Here is an 11,703-nt window from a genome sequence, read left to right as displayed (position 1 = left end):
CTTTTACTAGATCGAGCCGTCTCTTTCATTTGCACCTTTGTGAAACATACCCATTCATATAAACTCTGTTAAAAAGCATAGTGACTTTGTCTGGTATTTGGCACCTGGGGGCCTTATCTGCCCTGACAGACATGAAGGATAACAGTGACAGGAATCAGCTTTCCCCTTTAATCAGAAGGAATCTGGAAAACACTCCGTGACATCATGTCTGTTTTTGTCATTTTCTCACAAACATCCTGGAATGCCAACACAGACGGTTCGTCGATAACAGAACTCTGATCAGTGATTCAACTTTTCTCGACATTGGGCCACTGCACCTGGTTGGAATGTTCCACACACCTGCAAATTGTCTACACCCAAGTGTCCGTATATATGTATGCGTGTGTGTGTGTGTGTGTGTGTGTGTATGCGTGTCCACTCCTCCAGTGAGTCATCATGAGCTTCTTAAGGTCTTTGTCATCCCACAATGCTACCAGCTGCGTTTCCATTCCAAATGTGTCCAAATCTTTGTCCATCTTCTGCTAATGTCAAAAAAACAAAAAAAAAAAACAAAACACAATTCAATAACTTCCTGTTGTCTTCTTCTGTGTTGCTTGCACCAGTTGCAACATCCGGCTGTTGGATCATGTGACTCCTGGGATACGAAAAAAGTATTTCCTTTCCAGTTTTGTGGAATAAACCAATTTTGATACAAACAAACAAAAAAAAAACATCTCATCCTAGTGGTAAAACTTTTTTATTTTTTCAAAATTGCCACCTTTCCATTGAGCAAATTTATGTTCGAAATGTCTAATTGTGTAATTATGCTGTGAATGGAAACACAGCCGTGTGAGGTATGCTGCATATTCTCGCATTACTTCCCAGAGACAAACTGTCTCATCCGATAGCTCTGAGGTGAAAATGAGGGAAGAAATGTGTGAGTGAGTTACAACTGACGGTCTCTGTGAAAGCACTTCTTCAGCAGAAGCCTCACGGAAATAACCTCTGATGGTTTTTGCCACTAATGAATGATGTGTTGAGAGAAAAACAGCCAAAAGGTCAGCCAGCTTTTCACCCAGGACTTGAAGCTTGACAGTCTCTTGGCTGGATCTGTAAAGGAGATTTCTGACTATTCATTCTTTGTTTCGCATAAGCCTGCTTCAGATTTTGCAGATTTTCTGTGGGTGTTCTGGAGACGAATGTGGGGCCTCCAAGAAAAAGGGATGAGAAAAACAGCTCCACGGTCCCACACAACTAATACCAGAAAAGGCAGCCTCTACCAGTAAAGGTTTCAACATGCAATCAGACGTCAGCTGTGAGCCAATTTATGTTGTAAATGATTACATTAGGTCGTATTAACATCAAATGCTCCCGTTGTGACCAAACATGACTGTCCAAATAAAAAAGTGATAACCTTTTTAGGTGAATATCCCATTGACGGGATCTGTGATTCATCAGTTGAGACTATCTTGTGACTTCTAGATTAAATAGATTTTCTATTTAATCTTCACTTTGAGTCAAGAGGCAGTTTAAAAGATAACTACATTTGTATGTCTCATCCTAAAGTTATAAAAAAAAAAAAAAAAAAATCAAGACAAGATTCTCTGTTTTATCTTACCAGGTATCATGTTTTACTGAGGGACTGTTTCTGTGAGGACAGATTTTAGTCAGAGTGAAAAACCAAAATATTCAATTCACTATTTTAGACTTGAAAGTTTTCTCCATTATATGAATATTCATCATGTGTGAGGAGTTATCAACCTTTTTATGTAAAAAAAAAACTAATTCCATTAAAAACATGAATGCATTAAAATCTATTTAATTAATTAATTAAAATAATAAGTTACAGTCTTGGTCCTAATAATGATGTATTAGTGTCTTTTTGTAGGTACCTCAGTGGACAACAGGGCTAAAGCACAAGCCAGCCTTTAAAGTCTTTTGGTTCCATCTGTTTATAAAGTGCAGATTCCCAACAATCATCATATTTAAAAGACTAAAACAAAAAATGAAACAAAAATAACTATAAATAAACATAAAAACATTGAAACAAAAGCTGATTTGTAATTATGGATATTTAGAATGTGTTTTACTCACTAATTGCTAATCTCCAGATGTTATCTCTGCTACCAGATTAATAACATGCACATAGCCCTTTGTAAATATTAGGTGATGATATCATTTAGCATCAGTTGAAATGTCAAAATATTTCTTGGATATTTATTTCTCCATTGAACATAAATGGAGAAATAAAAATGGAATAGTGCTGCTCTCCACTGATGCTAATTCCTAAAAAAAACAAAAACTCTTAAACTTCAGTGTACTTCTGCTTTTATTTTGTTATACAAGTAAGGGATTTCTTACTGAGTAAGCTCGAAAGGCCGATATATTTTCTTTTAAAAGACTCTTTAAAACCCCCTCTCTGTCACAAAGAAAAGCTTACAGAGGCAGGCTAATCTCCATCGTTCATCACGACATGATCTCTTTTACACTCGTTATCTTCCTCTTAGCTTAATGTTTGTTTTGCTAGGTGTGGCAGCCTTACAGACCAGACGAAATGAACCAAAAAAATGCACTAAATGCTTCTCTGTTAAAGGACCTAGCGTGACTGATGTCGCTATTGTCTGAAAATTGAGAGAAAACTGATAATTATCCATTTAAAAAAGTCATTTTTTAAATCTTTAATTCATCCCGTTACTACTTTAAGCAACTCTAATTGCTCCCAAATAAAGACAAGAATAGAAATTTTGGCTTTAGCTGTGGTGTTAATACATCGCCTTTCAAAGCATTTTCTCATGCACTGACTTCATGGTTTTGCTTTACAGGAATCTGTTGTTTTCATTCTCAATGATGGCACAAGAATGGTTTCAATTTAATCAGGAGGACCTTGTGTTTTAATATCCGGCTGCATGTCTCTTCATGAAAATAAAAAGAAAACTAAGGAAAGATTTGACTGAAAAGTAAAACAGTTAAGCTAAAATGTTTTCTTAGGACAAGTTTTTACCAACTCATCACACAATGTGTGGAAAGACATTTCTATTTCCAAATCATACGTATTGTCATTGCTTAATAGCTTGAAGTGATTTTGAAACAGTGGTGACAGATAGGTGTGTTATAAAACACCCAGTTTTTGTAGCCCTCAAACATGCACTATAGGAAAAACTGCAGAGGCCCAAAACCCCCCAAAACACATCAGATTTTAATCTTTGTTACAGGCAAAGTAGTTTAGTGAGTCCTTGGAATGTGCTTGTGTTAAAAAGCAACAGGAGGGCCCCTGAAATATGTTTACTGCTGCAGAAAGTCATTGTTCTCAGGTATCTACTAACAGTCTGTGGAATTGTTCCTTTGTTTGACCGTATCCTTTATGGAAAGGGGGTGGGGGGCAATCGGACAGACATCCGGCTCTGAGACACAGACAACAAACAGTGTGCACAGAACATCTGGAACAAAACTATGCTTCAAACACACATTACAGTTTATGTTGGATTAATTTGTCAGACATGATGCAATTCTTCAGACAGTTTAAGATGTCGCAGTAAGAGATGAGTACAAACCAGTTGATGACATGTAGAGTAATTGCTTGTTTCAGTTGAAATAGTTGTCTCACCATGAGTGACATGACCTCATCCAGTCCACTGTGTGGGGTGATGAAATTAGGTGAGTGAAATTCCCTAAAATTAGGGTGGAGGGTGTGTGACATTACAGTGTAATAACACCAACATGGTTGTTATTGGTTAAGTAAAGTGAAACATTTTTTAATTTAAAGTGAGTTTTTATAACTCCAGCATATTTGGACCAGATTAAATATGTCAGTGGTTTGAGTTTGACCTCATTGGAAGTAGTTTAAAACAAAAGTAAACTCAATTATATAAACAGAAAAAGTATTAGATTAGATTAGTTCACTTATAACTAGATATTTTTCCAATGTTATAAGTGAAATATTATCCCAATGGAAGTAGTCATTTTTCATCAGTACTAAGGAATTGTTGACTTAAAATAAACTCGTATCTTGCTGAAAAGTTACTTGTGAGTTAGTTTTGTCTTATTTCAAGTGTATTAAGTTATTTGCACTAGACCCAAAATGTTTGGCATAATTTTGTGATTTTGCAATGTAGAAGTATGAACTTAATTTTATACTCATCCATAGCATCATCCAACAAATTACCATTCATGTTAACTTGTTAACATTTTTTCTTAATTTTAGTATTTTCTATACTCACATCTGTAACTGGTACAATGCATGCCATTATGAGAAGGCATCAATCATGTTAAAATTCTTTCTAAATCAATAATGATTAAATAAACTAAAACAAGCCATGAATTTTATTTTATTTTATTTTATTTTTTTTGCACTAAATGTCCAACTATTATTGTCAATTATTTCTTACAAAACTTCCCTTCACATCCCTCAGGAGAGCTGAGAAGTGTAACGATGTGGTTTTGAGTACCTCTGTTTGGAAAACAGGGAGGAGACATTAAGGGGTGGACTGAGGGGCGGACCTGTTGGTCCACGCGCTTATATATTCTAAAGGCTTCCCCCTCTCCTCCTGCCGCTTGTCTGTGAGCTCCAATTTCTGCCCGCTCAGCCTCTCTCTCTCTCTCTTTGACTCACAGTCTGTCTCACTGAGTCTCAGCACTCTAGAGCAACCATGCAAACTAACAGGCAAACTACATACTCCATGCGCTCCTCTACCAGCAACAGGGCCCCTGCCATGTCCATCACCCGCACCTCCGCTCCTGTCTACAAGGCCCAGTCCATCCACGGCGGTGCTGGCGGCTCCCGCATCAGCGTGTCCTCCAGCTACAGAAGCTCCCTGGGAACCGGGATGGGAGCCGGGATGGGAGGAGGCGTCGGGGCCGGGGGGTTCTCCAGTAGCGTCCAGGTGAGCGGAAACAGCGCAGACATCATGGGCAATGAGAAGTTCGCCATGCAGAACCTGAATGACCGACTGGCAAGCTACCTGGAGACGGTGAGGAACCTGGAGAAGGCCAACCACAAGCTGGAGATAAAGATCAAAGAGGCTCTGGAGAAGAGCGGACCTGACTTCAGAGACTACAGCAAATACCAGCCCATCATTGATGACCTGAGGAAGAAGGTAAGTAGGGAAAGGTGGAGAGATGAAATGGGCAGACATGGGAATGTGTTTATTAAGAAGTGTTGAAAAGAAAATATGTGATGGATTGCTAGAGTGAAAGAGGGGAACCACAATGAGATTTTGGGGAAATGAAAGATTTGGGATGAGTTGACCTCAAAAGAAATCAATCAAGACTAAAGAGTACAGTAAAAACTGCAAGATCTAACATTACAAATGTGATAAAACTACTGAACAGCTCTGCTTTCTTATTAAAATGCAACTCCTACAAGCATCAAGGCATTTTTTTTTTAAATAAATTCCTACGCTGCATGCCAGAGGGGCCCAAAGTCTCCACCGGAAACAGTATGGAGGAGGAATGTAACAGTGTCAGCGATTGCACAGACAGGAAACCAAAGCATAACAAAAGTGGAAAAAGTCCGACTTTAAAAGTCAACTTCCAGACCCATTCATTACAGTTTCAACTATCATTTTCTTTCATTGTATCTAGCTGAACAATAGCAGAAAGAAGGCAGATCACACAGAAAAGGGAATGTCAAGAGACGACAATCTCTATCTTATGTATGCCAGCCTAAGATCTTACTAATAAGTCTGTCACTCAAATGAATAATGAGCTAGAAGTAGTTGGTTCACAGATGTTTACCTCATATTCTATAAAAAACAGATCAGAATGAGTTAGAATGAGTCAAAGGAGTTTTTTATCTAATGAAACCATTACATTTGTGTTGGCTAGGTTCCTTCAGTATTGGGAAACCCAAAAAGTACTTTCGTTCTAACCCTTTGAGCAACAGAACAGAAGCATCAAGGTCAGCAGAAATGGAATTTCTCTTTTTAAAATCTGAAGCAAAAAATGATATAAAGGGGTTTATCTTTCAAATCACATAACAGGAAATATCTTATTAAACTGGGTTTGTTTTACAAATACAAAGGGAGCAAAGTTTACAGAAATAAACATTGGGGGGTAAGGGTTGGCTATTTTTTTGTCATGCTTAAAACATAAAATTGCTCAGTTAGTGCCCTCCCACCTCAGTCTTATCTGAGAAAACAGTGACTGTCACAGCAAAGCTAAACCAGACCAACACACAAAGTCAACTATCCTTGGAGAAACCCACATACACACACAATCACAAGAGTGGACAAGCACACACACCCACACACGCATGCACACACGCACACACAAACACAACCACCAAATCACCACCTGGGTCATGCAAATGTTAACAGGATAGATCCTGCTCTCCGGAGCAGAAGAGCTGCCTAGCAGTTTTTTATTGGCTCATGGACTTTGTCACCTGGATGCCTACCTGCTGTTCATGCCAGCCTTATCAACCTTACCGTGACTGCTAAAGCAAACCATCTGGTTTTAAAAGTGGTTAACTCCCACTGTCCCTGAATGTACCAACAGGCAGTGACATTTTCTCCCTAATCCCCTTGTAGGTTTATGAAATAAGCAAATTTTATGATCCTTTAGTTTAAAGTTGATGTTTTGTTTGATGTGTCAGAATATATTTTTAAGTTTTCAATATTTCTCAATATTTCAACCAGTACAGTTGTAAAAATGTGTCTCATGTTTAATATTTAACAGCTTCTGTTGCTGCTCTCAGCAGGTATCTTGCCTGGCTTATCATAAATGTACAGTAGAACCAGTAAAACTTTTTTTTTTTTTACATTACCTTCTAAGCTTAGCTTCTAGTCGGAATACTTAAAGGTTTTAATACAATTTTCAAAAGCAATTATCAAAGAGATATTGCAAGACCATTTAAAAAATTGTGTTATGTTTAGCTACTTGAGTGCTGCTAGCCGTGGTTTGCTTAATAGTAAGAAAACAAGCTAGCTTAGCCATTTTCCTACCAATGTTAGTTAAAGCCCTTTATATAGCTATTTTATCTAAGTTAGTTGTAATTCTCCTCCTACCTTAGGTTAGCTCCGAGTAGGCGTAATACTTTTTAACTTTAATCAGACCTTAGCTTGGCTTAGCTTAGCTAGTTTCAAATTAATGTAAAATGAAAAAGTACCTACAAATCAGATTATTGTGCTGAATAGGATAAGTGGTATGTTTTTTTTCTTTTTTGAGTTTTTTTTTTTTTGGCGTCTTATTTCTTTAACTCTAATTTTTTTTTTTTCTTTTTTGAGTTTTTTTTTTTTTGGCGTCTTATTTCTTTAACTCTAAGATGTATTAAGATTTGTTTTAACATTTTCCAGATTTTTGATGCAACCACCGACAATGCCCGACTGGTTCTCAACATCGACAATGCTCGTCTGGCAGCCGATGACTTCAGAGTAAAGTAAGACCCGCCTGCTATACCGCTAATATTGTAAAACACAAAGGCAGACATCTGTGGGCACACACCCTGTTTTACTACAGAATGGGTCTGGGTAGTGCAATGAATAAATCCTGTCATGATCTAAGGAGGCAGTCATTTGTTTCGTAGTCATAAATCAGCACCCTTGCATCATATGTGGCGGAGACGCTACAGTTGTGTCATAGACGTAAGCAAACACAGCTGGCTAGCGGCAGCAGAATTGAATGCTGACCTCGAAAATTTGTGTACATTCAGTCCTAAAGAAACAAACACAAAAGAGATTTGATCCTTGACTACATGACAGCGTTCCATAACACAAGATATTTCTGATGACAATTTGTTATCTGATATGCTGTTTGTGGTTGTGCATTTTTCAGATACGAGTCTGAGCTGGCCATTCGTCAGTCTGTGGAGGCCGACATCATCGGTCTGAGGAAACTCATCGATGACACCAACCTGAGCCGCATGAACCTGGAGAGTGAGATCGAAGCCCTGAAAGAAGAGCTCATCCACCTCAAAAAGAACCATGAAAATGTGAGTTTAAAGCCAACACTATTCCAGCTATGCCACTGCACTGCACAAACATACTTCAAGAAATAGTCCTGAAAACACTTGAGCAAAGGTTCACACCCTTGAGGTATCTGGATAAATATTTGCACACACGCTCATCTTAACTCCCGCTTTAGCTATTTACCTATAGCACACAGAGATGTCATTTGGTCAGCTTATCGGACTGCAGGGCGTTCTTAAAAACAGGCGTGAGAAAACTCCATGTTTAAATACACTAAGACATCTAAAATATCTGTGTGTGAATTCTGTGGGAAGCCGCCTCATAAAATTCCTTACAGTCCATACTTGGAAACAGACAGCACCGCAGAATTAAAATGATTGGGATTCGAGCAGAGAAGCCAAAACACAGCCATTTGTTTACTGAGGAAAGTATTAAACTAACTATTTACGTACCCAGACAAAGATTTAGATATGACTCCTGTATATTTATCTGGCCATAGCATACGATTATGGCTTAGAGGAGGCCAGGAGTCACAGACAGGTCATAGTTCACCAGTCATCCATTGTGCTTGCTTTGCAGTAAGTTAAATATTGATTTGTTTGTGCATTTCTGAGAAGCCAAACAAGATCAAAAATGAAAATAACTCTTGGTAAACAGAAATAAAAAAAAAACCCAAGCAAAACATAAAACTAGTAGATCTAAAAAAAAAAAGCCTGGTTATTTGCTATTAAAGTGATGTCTGTGTGGTGCATTGCCCTCATGTTGCTGTAGGTATATATTTTTGTTCTTACTACGTTTAAGCCATTACTAGATGCCCTGAATGTAAAGATGTATGCTTTAAGCTGGTGATCCTGGATTTCTACTGCAGAACTCTAATTTTGTACAAAGAGAGGAAGCAGTACTTGAGTTGAACAATAAAAACCTGGTGACATTATTAGCCTTGAACGAAGCCCTTCACTTCACCATCTTAGCAGGTGGTAGGTTTTTGGAAGTTCTTGGTATTAGCATTTATACTGTGTCAATGAATTGGCTATGGGCTTCTTGCCACTAAAATCCCACCTGTGTACTTCATACTGACAAGAATGAATGCAACTTCAATGTTTTTTGAGGGATTTTTTGAGTCTGGACTTCATTTAATCTCCTAAAATCTGATCTGATTTGAACTGAAAAAGTCTACACTAAACAGAATCTTTCACATTTTCTAAAATACCACTGGAGATTCATAAAACCTTTAATATATTAACCTATTCACAAATATCTGGGCTGGAAAATCTAACTGATCCTACAGAGCAGATAAATTAGATGGAGGATCTATTGCTTGGTGGATAGTTGAGCAAACAAGAAGGCATAAACTATGGCAAATGGTACTTGTGTAGCGCTTTATCAAGTCAGAGGACTCTGCTTCACACTACATTCAGTCATTCACCCATTTACACACTTGTTATGGAAAGTTACATTGTAGCTACATTGTAAGCTTACCATACAACCGCAGGGCCCTTTGACCATCACCAGCAGGCAAAACAGGTGAACTGTCTTCCCCAAAGACAATGACAAGAAGGACAGAGTGGGGGTTTGAACCATTAATCACTGGTTAGACGATGAACTCCTACTATCTGAGTCACTGTCACCTGAATTAGGCCTTATATTGTTTGTAAAAATATAAAGACGTTCAATTTTCCCTGAAATATTGCTAGAATCTTGTCCTATTCACATCAAGTATTGGTTTATTGAGCTGGTCTCATTATTACAGTCCTAGGGTTTACTAATTATACTTGTGTCCATTTTTGTGTTGCTTTTAGGAAGTCATGGAGCTTCGTAACCAGATAGCCCAGTCTGGTGTTCATGTAGATGTCGACGCTCCAAAAGGTCAAGATCTGGCCCAGATCATGGCAGAAATTAGGGCTAAGTACGAAAAGATGGCAAAGAAGAACCAGGAGGACCTCAAAGCGTGGCATGAATCTCAGGTAAATTATTTAAAAAAAAAAAAAAGAAAGAAAAAAGCTGCCTTTACTCAAGAAAGATTTTCTCCTTTAATCAATGATCAAGTGATTAACACATCTTTTAATTTCAGATTGTAGAAGTTCAGACACAGGTGACACAGAACACAGAGGCCCTCAAGGGTGCCCAGACAGAGGTGAACGACTTGCGCAGACAGATACAAACCCTGGAGATTGAACTGGAGTCACAGAAGAGCCTGGTAAGAAGCCTGCAGTCAGCACATTTACCTCAACACAAGCTTGTCCTTCCTCACAACAATGTCCAAGTCAGCACACTCTCTTCAGGTTGCTCGCCTTTACGTTGTTGACACAAGCTTTACACTCTGATGATCACCATCACTGCAGAGTAAGCTGTAAACGTGTAAACCCTTTTAAACCTTTCATTGTCCTTACAGAAAATCTCTCTGGAGGGTACGCTGAGAGACACAGAGTTGCGCTACAACATGGAGGTAGAGTCCCTTAATGCTGTTCTCCTGGGCCTGGAGGCGGAGCTCACACAGCTGAGGAACCAGATCCAGCTGCAATCACAGGATTACGAGGCCCTGCTGAACACAAAGATGAAGCTGGAGGCAGAGATTGCAACATACAGGCGGCTGCTGGACGGTGGAGACTTCAAGTGAGTAAAATGTTTGCGCAAACCATCGAAAAACCCTACTTCAACAAATTTATAGAGACTAATGGAAATTTGATGTTTTCCTCTAGGCTTCAGGATGCCTTAGAAGAGCAGAAAACAATGACCAAGACCAAAGTAATGACCGTCACGCAGACCCTGGTGGACGGGAAAGTGGTCTCCTCCAGCACAGAAACGAAGGACCTTTAATCACACCATGCGACTGAAACGCCCAACAAACACTAAAACAAGAAGACAGTTAGCAAAGTATTTGTTTTTATAAATTTATCAAATTTTATAATCAAAGAGATACTCATAAGATCTGAAGCTCTTTGTTAAACTTCACTCCCAGGTCAAACAGTTGTTGCAGAGGCTGATGGAAATTGGATGAGAGGAAAACAAAATCATCCGTTATTTATTTAATCTTGGTTTATTTATGTCATTTTTTGCTGTCCTTTAGATATTTACAACAGTTCGCAAGATTTTGTCAATCTATCAAGAAACAAACAAATTCAGAAAAATTTAAAATTGAAAAGAGTCCAATTAAAAGCAATTTCAAAATACATGTTTTTGTCTTTGGTTTTTCTTTTTCCCAATTTGGTCTGCCTGCTGCTCTGTGGTGATTAAACATTTCAATAAAGTCCTTTTGAGAAAACTCTGAATGTCAAACTGTGTTATTTCTTCCACACTATCAAAGGGTCTTTTGCTTTGAGTTACAATTGTAAGCAGTCAAAGTAATAAAAAATGGGCCTCCTAGAGTTCCTGTATGATAAGCATCATATCCTTCACTTTGTTCACTGATGATCTCTGCATTTACTTTCCATAAGACCAATTCTGTGGAGATTCATACTGCAAAAATAAAAATCACACAATTGCAGGAAGGTTAACTTTTAAGAGGTTTAAAGCCTCCAAAGTAGAGAACAGACGTTTGGGTAACGACGGGCCCTTTGAGCCATCTGGCATTGTTTTTCTTGGCCTGTTAGTAGAACATCTCTGCCAGAATAAACTCTTCCACTTTCATTTTGAATAAAAAGGCCCTACTAGTGGAAATCATGTTAGTCTTGATCTGTTCTCTCCCAAATGAATAGGGCATTCTGTTTCAAGCCATAGTTTCTTACAGATGGTAAAAAAAAGAAAAAAACATTAACTAAAGCAACTGATGAATTTACAAGTATAAGTTGTTCCCCAAACGTGAGTAATTTATTGCTTTCAG

At 38.3% G+C, this 11,703-nt stretch overlaps 1 protein-coding gene across 1 annotated transcript; it reads left to right on the top strand.

Moving 5' to 3' along the window:
- The first annotated feature begins 4,510 nt into the window (after positions 1-4,510).
- Positions 4,511-11,146, top strand: LOC103152759 (keratin, type I cytoskeletal 18-like). Its single transcript, XM_007573360.2, has 7 exons — positions 4,511-5,072; positions 7,272-7,354; positions 7,750-7,906; positions 9,683-9,847; positions 9,955-10,080; positions 10,276-10,496; positions 10,583-11,146. Exons 1-7 carry the CDS (start codon positions 4,626-4,628, stop codon positions 10,698-10,700), a joined length of 1,317 nt encoding a protein of 438 aa, XP_007573422.1. The 5' UTR covers positions 4,511-4,625; the 3' UTR covers positions 10,701-11,146.
- Positions 11,147-11,703: the final 557 nt, after the last annotated feature.

Source organism: Poecilia formosa, unplaced genomic scaffold, assembly GCF_000485575.1.
Source record: "Poecilia formosa unplaced genomic scaffold, Poecilia_formosa-5.1.2 Scaffold326, whole genome shotgun sequence".
Lineage (NCBI taxonomy): Eukaryota > Metazoa > Chordata > Actinopteri > Cyprinodontiformes > Poeciliidae > Poecilia > Poecilia formosa.
Note: the sequence above shows the minus strand (reverse complement) of the source record. Positions and strands in the feature narration are given on the sequence as shown.